A 20642-nucleotide genomic window follows, 5' to 3' on the forward strand; every position below is an offset into this window, starting at 1 on the left:
GCTCCCCAAAACCTCACTTGATTAGTTTTGGTATAAGGTGCGTCTTGTCTACCTGTGCCAGTGTAAGAGCTACTGCATAGGGAGAAGGAACTTCCCAGATGGGACCTGAGAGCATGGAAGCCTCATGGAAAGCTGCTGGGAGAGTGAGCAATCATGGTGGGATGAGTGAAAGTTAAGTGACCACACGTATTTTGATATTACATTACTAACAATACAGTTCCAGGGATGATTTTCCCTTTTTTTTTTTTTTTAATGTACAGGCAGTAGGTACCGGGGCAGAAAAATAGAAACATTCAAATCATATGTTATTTGAGTAATAAGATACGTCAGGGCAGGAATGATGAGATATTAATCCAAGATAGTGTGTGACTAGGCAATAATTTAAATGTCATGAGTTAAGCAGTTGTGTGTTTTATTAGAATTATAAAATTTTATTAGGAAAATGTAGGGGAGGAGGGGAAAGTTTCTCACCAAAACTCCCTTCATTTGTATTAGGATGAATTTTGAATGATCAGATGCAAGACACTGAGATGTTTATAAGGCTGCGAATAGGAGCACGAGGTCTTTGTTTTCGAGGTGCTGTGGGTGATGGGAGGGCACAGGTCCGGTCATCAGACTGAATCGCGGTGTGCCTGGTGTCCCTGCCGCTCAGTGAGTGACGCGCCGCCGTTCAGCACCACGGACAGGGCCCCACCCGCCGTCCTGCCCGCGCTTCTGCTTCCCATCCTCCAGCCCAGCCCCAGCCTTCGTCCCACTGTCCGAGCTTCTCAGTCTCCCAGCCTCCAGGTTTTCAGGCCTCCCTGCCTCCAACCCTCCCGTTTTCTCTGCTTGCAGCTGGGCTTTCCAGCTTCCAAGCAGCCCCAGCCACCCTGACTGCAGCACAGGCGTTTCCTGCTTGCAGCCAAGCTTCTCTACTTGTGCTGAAGCCTTGTGTTTTTCCTGCCTCTTGCTCACACCTGGCTGCAGGTGCAAGCTGTGTCTGGCCATAAGGTTTGAGTTCACCTGAGGAATGACCTGTCTGGTTTCACTGCCAGCAGCGCTTTCAATCTTCCATCTTTTCCTGTGTATGAAGCAAATCTTCTGAGATGTCTGTTTGACAGATGCAATATAAACTTTCTGAACTGCAGTGGCTCCTGGCACTGGCTTTGTTCTGCAGCAGGAATGGAGTCATCCTGCAGCACTGCTACCCGGCAGCTGTCTGTGGGTTTCTCACATGAGGAGTTTGATAGGAGAACTGCCATCTGACCTCACTGTAACCACAGCTTATGGAGCTTGGTTAAATGTTTGTTGAATCCAGTTGTGCTTGTTGGTAATTGTGAGTAATTTGCATCGTGAAATAATGAAGGAATGCCTGCTACAATTTGAAGCACTCCACACTTCATGGTGATTATGCTTTTCGTTTGAAAATACTCCTGACAGTGACCAAGGTTTGGAGATAAAGGGTAGAGGAAATAAACTACTTTTTTTTTTTTTTTTTTTTTTTATGTACAACATGTTTTGAGAAGAAATATACAGCCCCTTTGTTCAGATGTTCCTGTGAATTTTTTGACAGAACTAATTGCTAAGGACAAAACATGTTTCTGCTTCTGGTGTGGTTATGAGAGATGATTGCAGTAAGCAGGATTTGCTGGACCCTGGCTACCTCTAGTAGCTGTAGGCATCTCTCTGCTCGGAACAGTACTCCCCTGCGTGTGCTCAACTGCTGCAAACAGACACATTTCTGCTCCAAACCCCATGCTCAGGTGTGCCCCTAGGTGCTGCTGCTGCCTCCCTGCTCCCCATCCCCACGGATCCTTGGAGAGAGCTGTGAGCTGGCTCTTTGCTTGATGTTGTCTGTCTCCCAGGTTGAGTGTTTATCTTGCCATTTGATGAGGCGTAGCTGGAGCATATCAGCATCACCTCCTGCTGAGGCCAGGAGCCTCTGTGATGCACGGGAGGTGTCAGCTGCCAGCTCTACTGGCTGACAGTGCGTTCCCTTTGGTGGAGTGTGGTCCCTCTGGAAGGGCATGATCCCAGCTCTGCCTTCTCTTCCCCACACGTGCCCCACAGATCTGGTCTTTAAGGGTGGGTGTCATAGAATCATAAAATAGCTTGGGTTGGAAGGAACCTTAAAGGTCATCCGTTTGTCCAGCTGCTTGATCCCAAGCTCTGCTGTGCTCAGCAGGGATGTGGGCTGGGTGCTGTGGGCTAATGGCAAGCTTTCTTTTCATTAGCTGTTGTAAAAACAGCTCTTTGGCAGCAGCCTCCTTTTCTGAGCCTAGGAAGACTGTATTTCCTTTTATCTATAATTTAGTGAAGTGTCAAGCCACAGAAGTTGCAACAGTAATAAGCTGTAGAGGAAACTTATTTATTTGCTGAAAAGGTGGGTTTCATTCCAGGGCTGTGGCTTTTTCACACTTCTACGAGGGATGATGGCTGCTCGTGCAGCCTCTCTTGCAGTGTATTCATGCAACCTTTCTTAGGAAGCTCACAGGCTTTCCAGCCTTTTCCCATGTGGTTTCCATGTGGAACTGGGGGTGAGCTGTGAAAAATGTCATGGGGAAAATGGGTCTGAAGAGAAGGAGGAGGATTGATTGGGGTAGGGAAGAAGCGTGTGTGAGTTGTATGGAAAGTAAGTGGAAAGGAAAAATGGGTTTGTTAGAAAAAACTTAGGAACAGTGCTGCTATATTAACCAGAACCTTCCTCTCATCCTTCGACATGGCTTTGGAGCCAATATTAGAGTCTTCCTAATTATTTTTCTTGGACGAGTTTTGCGATCCTGATGATATTAATTATTCTTAAAGGTCAACAGCACTCACTTGAATCCCCTTCTGTTCTATCATGTAATCAGTTAATTAATTGGAAACCATTTAGCAGTGTCTGCTGAGAGCTTAGCCTGCCTAATGCCCTGTTGTTTTGCTGTTGCTGGGAGATATAGGCATGTGTGTGTATATGTATATATAAAATATCTATACATTTTCGTACTCTTCTTTTCTTCAGAGCCTCTGCTTGCAAATTCCTCATCACTGTCCCAGACTCTCTCTGCCTCTGGCAGCTCCCCAAGGCAGACAAATCAGTGCTCAGGCATAGCTGTTACTGTTCCCTTTACTAACCCCTGCAAGAGCAGTGTGTGAGATTATTCAAGGCTCATTGATTTCTGGACATTCAATTAAATGCATGTGTGGGAGAACTATTTTTAATATAAATTTGAGGCGAGAGCCCTGCAACAGCTGAGAGTACAGCCCTCACTGGGGAGGGGGAGGGAGAACAAGACCCCATCCCAGGGCTCTGCATTCAAGGTGATGAAGTCGGGACTCTTGTGTGCACCTTGCCTAGATCCAGGCATCCATGGGGTGCCTGGAGTCTCAGCACTGAAAACAGGAGAGATGCAATGGGAAACACGTGGAATTGTGGGAGGGTGTGTATCTGCAGTCTGGTGCCCCTGTGCGTATGGAGATGCTAGGAAATGCCCCTTAAGGTACTTTCCGTCCTGTGCTGTCTCCTTGCGCTGTGTCTCAGCTCAGTAGGGGTGATTTTTGTTATGCAGCCGTCTGGTTTGCTCGGTCCTGCTGGAAACCTGCGAGTGGGAGGCATTCCCCGGCTGTTTTCTGTTCCTATCTGGAAGAAACATGCAATTTGAAGCAAACAAGCAGGGGAAAGCCAGCCTCTTGCTGGAGCTGTCAGCTGGCAACCCTTGTTCTCAATCAGCACCACTCTCCAGTATCATTGCTGGGTATCAAAGCAGGAGAAAAGCCCAGTGTATGGTTATTCCAGATGTAATGGACCTAAAATGACTCCAGCTTGGGCAACAAGTGGAAAGACTGATGCAAAGCATCTCTGAGGATATCTCAGCTGTGAGAGGACAGCCGTAGGGAAGGGCTCTTGCCTGTTGCAGATTAATTTCCTTTTCCTTAAGTGGGAGATTGGCATGCTTTGTGGATGCTGCTGAACTCTGCCCTGCAGGGAAGCTGGCAGGCAAAGGGAAAGCAACTGCAGGGCTGACCTTGCTTTTAACCTTTCCTCGAGTCCTCTGGGAGCCCAGATGTCTTCGGAGAAGAGCAGTATAAACAGCATGCAACAACAGGAGGGCCAGATCCCCTCCTTTGATCCATCTTGAAGCACAGAGGATGATATTACCCACGTCTGCTGTCCACTTCCCATCTGTACCACGCGCCGAACCAGAACCGTGAGCAACAGTGAGCTCTGAGGGATGATATGTCTCCAAAAAAGCTTAGTGAAGCTGGGAAGTTCCTTGAATGATATGAGCTGGAGGGTGTGAAGGCATCGTGGAGATGGCCTTTGAGGGCTCAGGGCTGGGCTGCAGGCTGTTGGCAGAGGCGGTGGGAGGAGAGGTGTGGAGCAGATGTGCTGGGAGCTGCTGGAGCCATGGTGCCACACGCCCCTGCCCTGCTGTGCTCTGAAGCTTCTGTGTTACTATGCTGTTATTTAAAGAACAGTGTGGAGGAGTCACCCCTCTCCACCCCTTTCCATCCTGTTTCAATGGCATTTGAGTTTTACAAAGTATGATATTGGAACTAGGAGGCACGAAGGGATGCTGGGCTGCCCCTCTCTGGTGTTGCATCTTTTGGGCATGGTGGGTGGCAGGGCTCCCACTTTTGATGCTGTCCTTCAATGCTAGGGGCCTTGACTTTGGGAGATTATCACAAGTTCTGGCTATTAGCACAAGAAATAATTTGGGGGAATGATATCATGGAATGTGATACGAGTTTGGATGTCTTGTAAAGGATTGTGCAATATTGTGGATGCGTTTGGGAGCAAGGAGGGAGTTACGGTGTCCAAACTCACAAAGGAAGCTTGAACCTCGATGGCTATTTTATTCTGCTGTGTCTAGGACCAGCAAAGACTTGGGCACTACTGACTTATCTGTTTTCCATGTATCAAGCTTGTGTGTGCTGGGCACTCTCTGATGCTTTGTAGGCTCTGGTTCAGGTGTGTCCTGCTGGGGCTTTGTGCTGAGCTATGGGGGATTTCAACTGAGTCCAACACTTGCAGAGTCTGCTTTGTGGTGAGGTCTGTCTGTATTTCTACAGTTCCTGGGACTGGCTGGGGATAAATCTAATGCATTAAGGAAAGACATTCAGTTTTGGGGAAGGCGTCTGGAGATGTATGATGTATGCCTCATCTCTAATTTGTGTCTGGCCCTTGTTGGAGTTCCTCCAACCCTGGCTGCTCTGTTCCCATGATCCAGAGTGGCACCATGTTATTAAAATGCATGGAAAACTTCCCCCATGCAGAATTGGATGCCTCATGGTGGAAATGAGTGTGAGTGGAGGAGGCAAGCAGAGTCCCTCCCCAGCAGAGCTGCTGACATCATGTTGGACTGAACCACATAATATAGCTTACAGTTTAATTACAGGGGCTTTAGCTTGTTGCTGTCATTAATGAGACATCCAGCTTAATTTAGCTGAATAAGAATGGCTTTAATAGTAGGAACTCTTTTGGCAGCAGGGTAATTGAGGGAAAAGAAGAACACGCTGTTTCCTCTTTTGTGAAAGACCACTGGCTATGGGCTGCCTGGATCTGGGCTCCTCTCCTGATCAGGGTGGTGAGGCACTGGCACAGGTTGCCCAGAGAGGTGCTGGGTGCCCCATCCCTGCAGACACCGCAGGTCAGGCTGGATGGGGCTCTGAGCACCTGATCAGCTGTAGGTGTCCCTGTTCAGTGCAGGGGAGTCGGACCAGATGGCCTTGCAGGGCCCCTTCCCACTCAAATAATTCTAGGGTTCTAAGCACAAGAGTGGTGAGGGTTCTGTGCAGAAGGTGTTGCTTTCCTAATCCCCACGTGTTCCTCATGCACAGGGACTGAAAGGATTGGTCCTCTTTTCTCTCCCCTCATTCCTCAGCCAGATTGTCACAGTTATGTCCCGAAACAGGCTTCTATCTGCCAGTGTGAAATACACAGATAAGGTGTTTTGCTTCTCTCCCAGGTGTCCCTGTGGCATGTGATGTGCCATACTTTATTACAGGTGGAGCTGATGCACAGGCTATTATAAAGGTTGTCTGGCACACTCTGCTACAGGATTGTTTCCACTTTCCTATAACTCTGCCAGATTTTAATTGCTCAGGCTGAAGTTTTCTGTGTTGGATGTCTGTGCTCCTGGCTCAATCAATTTTTTTTTTTTCTGATGATTTCTGTCTGGTTTCAAACAAAACCTGCTTGGATGGCTGAGGCAGCGGATAGAGGGGAAAATGGGCTGTTGGGTTTAAGCCAGAAAACACTGGCGTGATGCTTCCATCCCAGGTACCCACACCCTCCTTTTGTGGAGGGAGGAAATCTGCTTGTCAAAGAGCAGGTCGTGTAGAAAAGGCTTATTTTTTACCTTCTCCATGCGAGTGTGCTAATATTCAAATGAATTAAAAAATCCTCTACTATTCCTAGGTGGGTGACTTCTGTGGTGTTCCCAGGTAAATGGTCTGGGTGTTTCAGGAGTTATGTGAGCTTTCACATCTGGTAGCATCCAGTTTTATTTCTCCAGGACTTTATTGAGGCAGAACAAATCTTGGTCCAGTTGGAGGGAGTTTTGCAGAGGATATTTGGGAGCAGATGGAGGAGATGAAGGGTAGCAACTCTTGTTGGGACACTGGGAATGCAAGGATGCTAGGGCTCAGAAGGTCATAGGCTGTGGATAAAGGAGATCACAGAATCATTAAGGCTGGGAAGACCACTAAGATCATCTAGTCCAGCCATCAACCCATGAGGAGCATTTGGGAGTAGTTTGAAGAGTGATAGGTAGAAGGTGGGCTCCAGCAATAGAAGCAGTGGGGATATGGAAGCAAAAAGGAACTTTTGGCCTGGGAAACTCACTGTGCATGGCCACAGAAGAGAGGGAACCTTGCAAATGCTGAATTGGTTATAAAATGCCATTGCTCCGTTCACCCGTAGAGCCATAATTTAATCTCCTCGTGTGCATGTACTGTGATACTGTCTCTAATTACATAATCACATGCTATTTTCCCCAGGAAGCCTGCCCCATCCAGCACAGGGGATGGATCTATTCTGGGGAGAGATTGAAGCTGTGCAGAGAGGTTTTCCTGTAACAGCTCCGCATCTTCTGCCACAAAAGTCAGCAGATGGACTCAATGCATGCATAAAAGAGCAGTTCTGGGTTTCAGGTGTTTGCCTTTGTGACCTAAACGATATGCTTTTCTGTTGCATTTGTGGATGCAGCCCTTTTCTGTGTCCATGCTGATATCAAGGCCTTGCACAAGGACCTTGCTGACACGGTAGATGTCTGATATGACTGGAGCAAGGTCAGATGCATGCAAGTGAGGACTCATCTTGCCCAATGTTCAGTGTGGGTTGTGGCTTTCTGAGGTTGGGATGTGGGTGGTAGGAGTTGGTTTCCAAGGACTGAAGGAGAAAAGCTGAGCACATCTGCATGGCAAAGATTCTTGCATTAGTGAGGACGTTTCCTTCCTCCATCTCCCTGTGCCCTAAATTGTAATAACATGATCATGCTATTTTTGATTCCCTTATTTGCGTGAAAAGCCTGTTGTTTTTTCTCTTCTCTTTCAGAATCCAATTTTCTCTTGACATTTCTGCCTAATGTAGCAAAACATGACCTTTGAGAAAGGACATTCTAGCAAGACTCACTTCCCTCCTCTGCATCTCTGCCTCTCTCCCACATTTTACTGTCTCTCATGCATCCCCTGTTATGCTTCCCTCTCCTCTCTGTGTAGGGGGAGGGAGTGTACTGTCTTATTTCTTTCTAGCAGTGATCTGCTCCTTCCCCTCCTACTTTTCATCTGTCTTTGCAAACTTCCCAGGTGCTGAGTGCTCCAGGGTGGATAAAGGAGAGAGTTGGGCAATTTTTTTTTTTTAACTTTTCCCTTGTTTAACATCACCTGCTATTTTTGCCATCTCCCTAAACTTTGGTGGAGGCTGGAATCAATTTGTCAGCATTAAGAATTGGGGGGGGGAAGGGCATCTTAGTCATGCAAAATGAAGTACCTGTGGTTTGCAGTGGTTTACACAACGGGGCAATCTGAGAGGCACAACCAGAATTTAACAATGCAGCACTGAGCTGTTGGGATGTTTAGGATTCTGTGCCTGCCATGCTCACGGAGAGCCATTGGGATGCTGGTTTGGTGTCAGAGCTGCGGTGATCTCCCCATTCCTAACTGTAGAATTTCAGAGCAGGGCTTTGTGGGGGAGCCCAATAATGTGTGGGATGGATCCGGAGCTCCCAACGGGATGAGCAGTGATGGCAGTGGAAGCGCACTCTGTGAGAGATGTAAGGAGTCGCCTCCTGTGTTTCCTGGAGCTCTGAATGCTAGGATGGATACGGGCAGATCTGGGATTCTGCCAACACCCCTCTGCTCACCCCAGGCATCCCCAGGAAGGCTGCAGACAGCAGTTTCCTTATCATGTTGTGCTGCCGGAAATCTGAGGCTCTTCTCCTTGTGTGGCTGCCTCCTAGCTTGCCCCCAGAACATCGTTTCTCCTTTAGTAATTCTTAGTTTGATTTTTGCACTCTTTTATCCCCCCTGGCTTCCAGCCGAAGAGGCGATATCTGCTGGGTTGCAAGGCTCTCCCAGGTAGATGAGATTTATGTTTCTGCAAGTTTGGACAGATGGAGAGAGGGACAGGGAGCTGTTAGCTGCTGTGGTGGTGATACCCCTGGGTGCAAGCAGCAAACAGCCATAACGGGATACTGTAATGCATGGCTACTAGGTACCATATGATAATACCTTGGGTAATCATCGTTCTGTTGTTACAGCTCGGGTGTTAATACTTTTAACGTGACAGTTTTACTTAATTTTTGTTCAGCTTACAAAATTAGACTTGTTCTTTCTGCTTATGGTTGGTTAAGCTCCAGATTCACAGGCAAGAATCAGGCAAATCTTACTGTTTGAATTATTACTATTATTTCTTTTAGCGCTGCAGCTGGATGTAAACTACTTTCTCCTGTGGGAGGGTGGAATAAAATGATAGGATGGCCTGGGTTGAAAAGGACCACAGTGATCATCCAGTTTCAACCCCCCTGCTACGTGTAAGGTCGCCAACCACCAGACCAGGCTGTCCAGAGCCACATCCAGCCTGGCCTTGAATGCCTCCAGGGATGGGGCATCCACAACCTCCTTGGTCTCCACCCTCTGCATGAAAAATAAAATGAGGAACTTCCATCCAGGTTCAGCTTCGTTAACATCTCTCATTAGGAAAGCTAAAACTGGGTCCTAAACTGTTTGACAGTGCTGTAGCAGATGATGGGCCCTGCGGTGGAAGTAGGACTGCATGCAGGAGGAATTATTTACCGTGACTCCTTTTTTCTTGTTAATTTTCAGAGACCTCTCTGGTAACCGGCTCACCACCCTGTCATGGCAACTCTTCCAGACACTGCGGCTCTTTGACCTGTAAGTTCTATCCTGGAGGTTCTAACTGGAAGAAAAGGGGAGGCTGAGAGGAGGCTCTTTAAACAGAGCTGTTTTGAAGCTTGTGAATAATTATCTAAAACTCCATTGGGCAGCACCTTCCTTGGGAGGGTTTCCTGGCTATGGGAGCACCAGAGCAGAACTGCTTCTCTTTTAGCATTGGAGCAGCTGGCTAATTAACATCAGGATGATGAACAGGTCATTCTTGGGGCAGTAAATGGTTGACTAATGCTAGGAACACATAAGTCATACTCATTGGGCAAGATTTGGAGTGGATCTTCCCGAAGACTTGGTCCTCATGGTTGGCCTTACCCTCCAACTGTTGTATTTTTTTCGCTTCTGGTCAGGCTTTAGAAACAATCCTGATTCTGGGTGGATGACTCCCTTGATCTCCAGCAATTGAGGTACCTGCCAGCTCCCGTGTGCATGATGAGATAGTGTCCCTCCTGGGGCACCAGTGGCCTTCAGCCTGTTGAATTATTGATGGAGCGTTCAGTGCTGTGCTTGAAGAATAAATGGACATGAAATCAATGGAGTGTTGACCCGATGACCTGTTTTGTTGTATTTTAGAAATAGTTGTTTGGTAGGTATAAAAATATATATATATGTAGGATTTCTCCCAGAGGATCCTGGGAAGCTCCATTCATCCTCACCGATGATCAATAGAGCTGTAAGCTGGAAGTGACTTATGAAAGAATAAAGACAGTCTTTCAAGTGGGAGTAAGTGTGTTATCACTGGTGTTGCTGCAGTGTATTTTATTTCTGTCAAATTGTTAGATGAAAAATACTAATAGTGATATTAGAAATAGAGGAACGCCCTTCTGATGGGGAATCTGGCTTGCAAACGTAAAATGCTGAACTTGGAATTTGTCCCCTTGCTGATTGCTCTAAATATTTTTAAAGCCTGGCTCAGGTTTCAAGTTTAATAGCATGAGTCATTTGTATTCTTAGACCTTTACTTATTATCATTGCACTGTTTGGCAAAATTCAGATTGATGGTTGCTGCCTCTGAAAGACCCAAATGTGGAGGTGCAAAAAGGGCTGCAGTCCTGGGCAAGAGGCAGCAGAGCCTGGGATCACAGTGATCCTGCAGATTCATGGCGACGCTTCCAAAGTGGCTCATTTCTGTTGTTTCATTTCAGTTGCTTATATATGTTTTTTTTTTTTCTTTGGGTGTGTCCCAGGTCTGCTAAAATGAATCAGGCTCAAAAGACCAATGCCAGACAAAGAGGGAATTGAGATGCTGCTTTTTGGGCACTGAATGGTGCATGTCCCATCAGATGCTGAGTACATCCATAGCGAACAGCGGATGCTGGCAGGGAAACTGGTGTGTTGGAGGTGGCTGCAGTCTGTCAGCAGAGTCACTCGAGGCCAGGGCTCTGCAGCCTGGCAAAGGGAAATGAAGTGAATGGTTTGGCTCCTGTTGGAAATGTGCTCAGAGCTGCGCTCAGAGATAACGAGCCCTGATTGATGAAAGAAGTAACGTGGGTAGGCACATGGGAAATCACGGGGCTGGGTAATAGGAAAGAGATGGGAGATGGGACAGCCATTCTGTTATAAATTGTGTTGTCAGCATTTTCATTGGAGTTTCTTGGCAATGCCCAGCTTGACTGGTCATCTCTGCCACTGAAAGGTGCTCTGAAAGGCTTCTTGGCATCACCCTGTGGCATGGGCTCGAGTGATCAACGAGAACCTTGTCTGGGAGCTGGAATGAGAGCCTGGTCAAGTTTATTTTCTTCTGGAGAAGTGCTTTGTCACTGATATTTCTTGTCATATGTCCCTTCTGGGTTCCTTATCACTATGGAACCTCTTCCATGTCAGCACAGGTAGGATGTACCAAAATAACACGCTGCTACTGCTTCTCGAAGAATGAAAGAAGAGGAACGTTTCAGCTGATACCCACTGGGAAGCCAGTGTTGCTGTGCTTGTGGTGTCCTTCCCATGGCTAGGAAACTGCTGAACTTTGATCTGTTTGAGAGAAAAGATCACGTGGGAACGTAGCCTAAAATATGGACTCTGAATAATCATTCAAATAAAGAAGTTGGAAACTAAGGTAAAGAAATATTTCTCTTGTGGAGTGGTCATGGTTCTGAGCACTGAAGCTTTTAAAGAAAAGTCTCCAGGCTGCAGAGAAATTAGGAAAGGATGTGCAAAAGTGGAATTCTTATTTGTAATTTTTTTAGAAATGCAGAGGATGGGTGAGTAGAAGACAGTTTTTTGGCATGCTGAATACCAAGCAGGCTCCCAGGATTTGGAAGGGAGATGGAATATATGGCCTACATAAAGTGAGTGTGAAGCACTGGTGAAAACCAGAAAGGGAGTTACATGAAGGATTTACGTGAAACCAAAACCCCTCTGGAGAGGAAGGAGGTGGCAAGGAGCTGGGGCCTGTGCAGAAGCAGAAGCCCAAGGCTGGAGAGGATGGGAGGATTGTCTCTGGAAAAGTGTTGGGATGGGAGGAACTGCAACTGTGTGTGATGGAGATCTCCATGTGGGAACGTAAAACCTGACAAAGCCATGGTGAACACTGAGGAGGTGAGCCGAATGCTAATATGAAGATCATGCTACACTATGAGAGCAGGCAGGTGAATGGGAACCTGGGGCTTGAAAGAGCTGCCAGTCTGCATTCAAACTGTCTCAAGCTAGGAATATTACTTTAAAGCAGAAGCATTGAAAGAGTGGAGCTTTTCCACTGATGACTCACTGAAGAAACGATGGCAAAAATGAGGCATGCTTCCAAAGAATATTATCTCTTTCTCCTTCTGGCCAGAACAAGACTTGGAATGGTTTCCAGTAACTCCAGCCCAAATTCCCACGGCAGAGCCTGACCTTGACCGACAGGGCTGGAGTTAATGTGAGCGCAGCTCTCCAACGCCTGAAGCAAGCTGAGCGTGCACAAGGAAGCATCTGACACTCGCAACAGCTCATAAACATTGGACTTAGAGCCTTTCTTATCCAGAAGTCACAGCTGGTTTCCTCTGTCATGTCCTTGGCTTCCTTTGTCACGTCCTCAGAGAGCTTAGGGCTGACATTTCAAGAAATTCCTTCCCGGAAAGGCCTAAGACTCTGGATCCAATTACTTCCTTGGTTGGATAAAATGCTGTAGTCCTGAACATCTTGTTTCTCTGCCTGGACTGTCAGCATTTCTAATACAGGTAGTCCCTGCCAGCTCAGCCTGCAGGACACTTCTACAGTGCTACACAAGAAGTTTTGGGAATGGAGCATGGCAACCTTTCTGGTATGATGAGCCCAGCTTAATGTTTGTAGCTTTAGCTTAAAAACTTACTGCCACCAACAGTTGCACTAATACAGCTGTAGTAAGTTGATGGTACTTGTCTGCTCCATGTTCAGCCAATTTGGGTGTTGGGCACCATGTGTTGCTCCCTATCAGAGCTCTTCCCTTTGGGTCCCACCCCTTTCTGGAAGGGGGTGAAAACAACACCTGCACCCCCAAGAGAAGCACTAGTGCTGGGAAACAGAAATGGAAAATGAAAATAGGTTTTGTTCTCTGCCCACCGGGCACATTTTGGTTCTTGAGCTTAGGGAAACGGGCTGTGTCTTGAAGTATGAGAATGTTTTAATTGCAGGCATACCAAAGCTCAACAGCAGCTTTCTATGAATGAAAACAGACAGCAGAAGTGTGGCAACAATCTGAGCTGCTGCCCTCTGAGAGGCTGTAGCTGCAGACAGCTTTGTTTTAGCTGATGAGACCTGGGATAAGGTGCGTGCCTTGGTTAGCTGCCTAGTCCAAAAAAAAAATCACTCTGCTTTGAGTATGAAGTCCTTCTACTTGGAATACTGGTGCTGGCCATGACTGTCCGCATTTCCTTCTGTCCCAAACTTGAGCACAGCGCTGGTGCCCTCTGTGCCCAGATCTTGCCCTGATGCTTTGCCTGCTGGCTGATACTGGTATGTGTTATGGCTTTTGTCCCTTTTCAGGCCAGTTCCTCTGGTGCAGAAAGCAGCTCTGCTCCTGCATGGAGACCAGTGTGCCTGCAGCTGTGATGCTCGCTGCTTCTCACAGGCATTTTCTGTGTTAACGAGACCATCAGGAAGATGTGGGGGTGTGCAAAGCTCCTGAGTGCCTGTAACCAAGAGATGCTTTGGCAGCATTTCCAGGCTATGGCTACGTGATAGAAATATCCTTATCCTCTCAGCAATGGGCTGTGCTGAATGCACGTGGACAGGAGTCTCTTGCTTTGGATGTCTCTGAGATGCTGATACATCCAGTAACCACATAAAATCATAGAATATCCCTTGTTGGAAGGTACCCATAAGAATCATTGAGTCCGACTCCTGGTTCCACGTGGAACCACCCAAAAATCAGACCACGCAGTAGAGGAGGTCTCTTGGCTGCTGCACCATGCCTTACAGATCTATCTCCAGCACAGGGGGCTGACTTCCTACCAGCCAGTGGGGTTTTGCTCCTCAAGGTGCATCTAGTGCCTAGTGATCCATGCTAGCTGCAGTACTAGGACAATGATGAGATCTGAGAAGAGAGATGAGGGCTTTGTTTTTGTGGGGCAGGTTTAGAGCAAAATAGGCATTGAAATCTCTGCAAACCTCACTGGAGAGCTTGCCATTATAGTGTGGAAGGCTCCAAGCGAAGAGGAGAAGCATTTCCCATTGCCAAGTGTGCTTTTACAGTCATGTAAGAGGAAAATTGATGCACACATCTGTGTACGCATCCAGAAACCCACAGTGTGTTCACATCACAGTGCTGTGCCAGCTGCCGGTGGCACTCAGCATGTCTGGTCAGTGATGGGAGTTAATTTGTGCAAAAGCCCCTGTGGGCGTCTCGATTAGGGCGTGTTACATCACTGATGTTGGGGCAAGTCGTGGGTAAATTCTGCCCTGATGCTCGCTGCTCCTGTATTATTCATGATGGGTCATGAATTAGCAATGGGCTGGGAAGGCTGCCTTCTATTACTTACAGAGCTCCTTGTAAGTGCTGTGACAGCAGCTTTGTTTCATGAGGATATTTGCAAAAGAGCAGAATTTCCCCTCCCTGCACTGTCTCTTAGCCCCACGCTGCTCCTAAGGTACAGCACTAGTATTGTGTCCTGCACCCAGCCCTGCTGGTGGCATTGATGTTGGGTCTCCAGGAGAACCTGGATTCTGGATCTGTGGCCACAATGAAAGGATTGTGAAGCTCATGCAGAGAATGCCTTATCATTGAATCCCACCAAATCACTGAGCTAATCTGCTCTGGCCTGTTAAATTCAGCGTTTTGGCCTTCAGGTCTCTTGTCAGAGCCTTGTAGCTGTCTTAACAAAGGTTTGGGTGCTTGTGAATGGGGGGGGAACACAGTAATGAAAAGCTACTGAGTGGAGCTTAACTCCATGTTTGTTATGCAGGTGTCAGTTTGTATCTCCCTGTAGAACAATATGCCATCATTAGGGTTCAGGTTTAACAACCCTGAGTGCTAGCAGGAGCTGCCGTCCCCTCCTGCTTTCACAGCACTGCTATGGACAAATGGCAGCTGCATGTTTGGAACTTGTTTCCAAATCCTGTTAGTCAGTGGAATTAATTTTGTAAAAGGAAGCATGAATTTTGCAGTGATGCGTGGAATGGAGCAGAGAAGCAGCTTCCCCTTTTGTGAGGCAGGGATCTGGATGCTGTAAGAAGCAGCAGTTTGACCTATGGAGATGCCCTTTTGCTTTGGGGTTACCAACCTCACCTTTTGCTGTACTGGCTGCTCTGTTCCCTGCTTTGTTTTCTGCTTCACTGTTTCACGAGGACCGATTCTGTTTGTTCAAGCTCTCTCCTCTGTTTTGCTCACGTTACCAGTCCAGCTCATGTTGGTGGTAACTCCTGTGCTGGCTGAGCACTGAGGTCTCCTCCCTGCTGAGATCTGCCCTCGTTGCATAGATAGCTGTAGGGCTTTAAAAATGTAAATGAAATGGTTAATAGGTTGGAAAATCAATAATAATAAACATCCATTGTATATAAAATGTGTAACCGTGTCTTAAATGAAGTACATTAAAGGCAGTGCTTCTTTCCATTTCTCCTGGCCAGGTCAGCAGGGTCTCAGCACAGTGCTGTTTGATTTGATTAAAATGCATGATATCCTGCACATTAGCTCATGTCCTGGAGCACCAGGAGGCTGTGTTTGTGTAAGGTACTCAGCAGAATCACTGCTAGCTTCACTGAGCACTGGTGGAGTTGGAGGTGTGCTTTCACCAGCAGGCTCTTGGGCCCCTCTATGTGTGGGATGCTAGGAGTGAGTCGGTGTGTTAGGGTAGCGTGAGGCTGCTTGCTCCTTTCTAAGGGATAAATGTTTGAGCTGTTGGGATGGCATCACTGTGAGACTGAGCTGTAGATGTTTGCTGTTTCCCATCCCTGGAAGTGCTCCAGGCCAGGTTGGATGGGGCCCTGGGCAGCCCACGTCAGTGCAGGGCAACCATCCTGCAGCAGGGAGATGGAACTGGGGCTTTGGGGTTCCTTCCAACCCAAGCTTTCCTACGTGCAGTCCTTATGGTGAAAGGTGTGTGCTTGCACTGACCTGGAAGATGCCAAACCTTGTTCATGCACACTCCTTCACAAACACACGGATGTAGAAAATCCACCTCTCTGGAGTAGGAAGAGACGTGAACCATGTGTTCTAGATGATCCTGCAGCGGAGCTTCTCCCCGGTTATCCTTCCCCAACCCCACTGTCGTTTCTTTCTCTCTGCCCATAGGAGATTAGAGAGGAACCCTTTTAACTGCAGCTGTGACATCCGCTGGATCCAGCTCTGGCAGGAGAAGGGCGAGGCCAACCTGCAGTCCCAGGAACTGCGCTGCATGAACTTGGACACGGCCGTCATCCTTTTGCAGGACATGAACATCACCCAGTGTGGTAAGGTGCAGCCCATGCAGGGCTCCTGGGAGGGTGTTGGCAGGATGCCTGTCTTGCTCTCTCTGGTACATCCAGCCAACCCATTTGGTAGGGAACTTAATGCTGCACTACCTTGCCGTGTGTTCAGGGATAATGTGATTGAGGATAATTAGGGTGTCTTGTGTATTAAAAACAGAACCTGAGTGAATGTTGGACTGCTGTTTTGGTGTGCGCACGAAGGTGCTGTGGGATTTGGGAGGCTTTCTTTGTTGTAGTGCTATTGCTTGAATCCTAAACCTTGGAATCATTAAGGTTGGAAAAGACCTCTAGGATCACTTAGTCCAACTGTCAGCCCATCCACTGACCACGTCCCTCAGTGCTGCATCTTTTCTTGAACATCTCCAGGTATGGTGACTCCGCCACCTCTCTGGGCAGCCTGTGCCAATGCATCATTGTTTCTGAGAAGAAATTTTCACTGATATCTGACCTGAGCCTCGCTTTGCACAACTGAAGGCTATTACCTCTTGTCCTAAATCTGTGATCAATCCATGTGATAGCCTGAGAAGCTTCATATAGCTCTTCCTCTGTCAACCCAATTCTAGAACTGGTATATTGATAAGAGAAAATACTCTTAAGAAATATGTTTCTATCCGTTTTCTTTGCTTTAACTTTTCAGTTGAAAGCCTGCCTCTGTCAGCAAGAGGCTGGAGTGACTATCTGTCTCTGCTTTATGCTTGTGTTTGTAACAGAGTCCAGTGGCCCCAGGAGCAAGATGAGGCATGTTCAATACTTACCCTTTTTCTTTCACCTTGTTCTTGTGTCAGCTGCCTGTCTGGTATCAGTTTTTGCTCTGTTGTTGCCATTACTGGAAAGCATTTCTTGTAGTATAAAGGGAAGGACGTGTACCTTCAACGGAACAATTAAACTGTCTGTACACGAGCAGCTGTCAAACTCAGAGGATGAAAAAAGAAAGAAAAACAGAGGTTTTCTTTCTTTGATAATCGACCTCCGTTCCAGGAATTTGAGTTCATTTCTTGTAGCAGTAAAACACAGCGTGCATTTTCATTTGTGTGAATTTTTTGCTTCCGAGTTCACGATGTCCCTTTATTAATCCCTGGAAATTGGCCAGAATGTGCCCGTGTGTGGATGAACTTAAAAGATCTGAAAGAGCACTGTAATTTTCTCCCCAAATAGGGAAAGAATAATCCGTAAGGATTAGAGAGGAAAAAGATCTGTAGGAATCGGGGGTGGGAGGAGAGATGACTCCATCAGTGGTGGTATTAGATATGAGGGGACATCAGGGTGATGATTTGGGAGCGCGGATGTCCTGGCTTTGGGTCAGCATGGTGGATGCTGCCCTTCTGTGATGGAAGGGGACCGCTGTTCTCCCATACCCAGAAGAGCCCAGAAGGTTCTTTCCCCTTCTAATTGCAGCCAGACGGTCTTGTTTCATGTTGCAAAGATTTTTGGTGCCTGTGGCACCAGGAAAGGAAGGTGCGTGAATCAGAACCACTGTAAATCAATGAATTGCTCTGCTACCACCAAGGCAGAACCAGGGCACCTTTTGTTAGGAGAGCGGTGGTTGATAGGAGGACGCGTTCTTGGTCATTGCAATTGATTGTTATAAATCAGAGGGATAATGTTCTTCCTCAGAGTGCTGGGCACTCTCTGCTGTATGCCTATAAGTGCGGACACTTTGGATCCTCTCTCAGTGCATCAGCTTTCTTGTCACTGGTGACTGCTCTCAAAAGCAGCATCTGTGGGGGTAAGAGAGACTGGGAGGATGTTGTGTGAGGGGAAGAGCAGCCAGAACTGAACACAGCTTCTGGAGGATCTTGTCAGCTGGCATACTTACAGCATCCATGTTACTGGATGTGGAGCACATCTCCATGCTCCCTCTTTTCCTTGGGTGGGACAGGACCGTGCCATTGCTTCCTGCTATGCACTGTGGAGTGCTGGAGGCTGATTTGACAAACAGCTTGGTGGGATTTGTATCCACATGTGTCCTGTAGCAAATACTGCCCCGCACCTAAGAACTTCTATGTCTGCCCTCCCAGACCTCCCTGAGATCAGTGTGAGCCACGTGAACCTGACGGTGCGGGAAGGGGAGAATGCTGTCATCACCTGCAATGGCTCAGGATCACCACTGCCTGACGTTGACTGGACGGTGGCGGATCTGCATTCCATCAACACGCACCAGGTAGGGCCCAGGAGGTGCAGTGCTGCTGGGTGCTGTCGTGGCTGGGACCTTGGGTTCCCCGCATCTATGAACGGGTGGGATCTGTAGGTGTTGTGGAGTGCAGTGAGAAATGTGAAATGACTGTAAGGAAAATAGAGGTTGTATCTTATCCATATGAGAACCCTGAAGGACACTGCAGGCAGCGAAACCTTCCCTCTGTGTGACAGGAAAGTGAAGATGAGATAGCTTCATATCTCAGTGCTCCCTAATTGAATCTTAACTCATGTCTCCTCTAATGAAACTACCTGTTTACAGAGGTGTCTGCAGTAGCTGTAGCTGAAACAGGCAGCTAAGCAAGCTTGTCTAGAGACAAGCTGTGTTTACCAATGCCACAACACTTGCAGCTCTCCACCTCCCAGTAGTTCCTTATAGAATCATAGATTTGTTTGAGTTGGGACTCTTAACGGCCATCTGGTCCAATTCCCCTGCACTGAACAGGGACACCTACAGCTGTCAGGTGCTCAGAGCCCCGTCCAGCCTGACCTTGAATGTCTCCAATAACGGGACATAAGATACCCTCTCCTGGTCCTACTTGTCTTTGAATTTTAAAGCCTTTCTCGCCTCTTACGCAGAAACTGTGATACTCTTCTGGGGGCAGTAGCAGGAAGGAGAGAAGCCAGTGGATGCTGATTTCTGTCTGTATTTCTCTGTGATGTACAGACCAACCTCAACTGGACCAATGTTCATGCCATCAACCTGACCTTGGTGAACGTCACCAGTGAGGACAATGGGTTCCTGCTTACCTGTATCGCTGAGAATGTGGTGGGGATGAGCAATGCCAGCGTTCTGCTCACTGTCTACTGTAAGTAGCAGTGGGGAGACTTTGGTGGTGCAGAGACTGCAGGGAGGGCAGTGATTTGTATGAATGCACTGCAGATTGCTGCCTGTGATGCACTGATATTTTTTTTTGGATGCGAATTAGGAGCTGAGCACAGCTGTGGGTCCTTGTTCAGCACTCTTAAGGTCAGTACTGTGCAGAATTTCTTGCAGAGATGAGCCCTAGAGCAGACAAGAGCCAAGGAACACACTAGTGGATGTGTCTCTGCTCATCTCTTGGAAGGTACAACAGAGTGAGGGAAAAGTCACAGAGGGACTAAACTGTCTTTGCTCATAAAGAGTCGCTCACCCTGGTATCGTGAGAGGTTGAATGTCACCCTTGCTAAAGCCAGTGTGAACTTTGCCTCTGATTTCAGGGTGCTTCCTCCCAGATCTGCTCCTACAAAGTTAAACAGCGCACACCATGTGAGCACATGCATGTTGCATTTCAACCGTTCACTTTTAACTACTTGGAACTTAACTTTTTGTGTGCTTTCTAATATATCTTAACACAAACCTGACCTTAAGGGGAAGTTTACATAGCTTTGCACCCTCGAGCAGCTGAGATTTACTGTACATTGCTGTGTCTGTAGCATTTGCAATTTGTAGTTTGGAAATCTGACCTCCCCCCACCCCAGCACCCTTCCAGGCACAGTGGGGACCATGTGTGATTCTGGCTAGTCTTGGTGAGCCCACATGTGCTGCACAGCACATAGCATAGGAGCCATGGGCTCCTATAAATACAAGGCAGTCACAGGGGATTGGAAAGAGGAGAGCAGATGCTTTCTTCTTTCATCTTCCTCCCAGTAAGTACTATTGATGGACTGAAGAATGGAGGTATTTAAAGTTCACATCAGCTCAGAGATGATCAGTCAGCAGGTGGGTGTGTGGTTTTTTTTTTTGCACTGCGTTTTAGCATGTTTTTCCTCCACACCTTAAAAAGCACTGTGCCAATGCCTGTTTTCACCCGTGTAATCCTCTAAGCTGCTGACAGTTTCTGCTACCCCTGCTCTCGTTGCCCAGACCCATCACTCAGGCTGTGATTTCACACCAAAAAAAAAAAAAAAGTAAAAAATCTGGGTTTCTCTGTGTAGGTGGCTGCCTGATTTGAAGCATCCTTGCCAAGAAGATGTGAATAAGCCACATGTAGATCTAGACTTGTGAGTGAAACGAGGTGGCTGGGACACAGCTATATGGTTCAGGGTGGCTGAGTACCACATTTTTTTTTTTTTCCAAAAGATGGGCTGAAGTCAGTGATTTATTTTTTTTTATTATATTTTTATTATTTTTCCTTGTGGATTGTCTTTGGAGCTGGATACTCTCAGGAAAATGGGATCCTCAGAGAAGACCTATGTCTCTTTGTGTCCTTTGTATTTGCACAGAATTGTTCTTCTGG

General features: G+C 47.3%; 1 protein-coding gene across 7 annotated transcripts in view; it reads left to right on the top strand.

Annotated features, from left to right (window-relative positions):
• NTRK3 (neurotrophic receptor tyrosine kinase 3) overlaps positions 1 to 20642 on the top strand; it is a 192909-nt gene that overhangs the window by 33048 nt on the left and 139219 nt on the right. For 6 of the 7 annotated variants that reach the window (XM_010717488.3, XM_085234302.1, XM_085234303.1 and 3 more), the window contains 4 exons: positions 9286 to 9354; positions 16055 to 16212; positions 18249 to 18391; positions 19091 to 19232. In XM_010717488.3, the coding sequence (XP_010715790.1) occupies positions 9286 to 9354; positions 16055 to 16212; positions 18249 to 18391; positions 19091 to 19232 (512 nt within the window). The remainder of the gene's footprint in view (positions 1 to 9285; positions 9355 to 16054; positions 16213 to 18248; positions 18392 to 19090; positions 19233 to 20642) is intronic. The other variant, XM_085234301.1, reaches the window with a different exon arrangement.

The sequence above is a fragment of the Meleagris gallopavo genome, chromosome 12 (genome assembly GCF_905368555.1).
Source record: "Meleagris gallopavo chromosome 12, MGAL_WU_HG_1.1, whole genome shotgun sequence".
Lineage (NCBI taxonomy): Eukaryota > Metazoa > Chordata > Aves > Galliformes > Phasianidae > Meleagris > Meleagris gallopavo.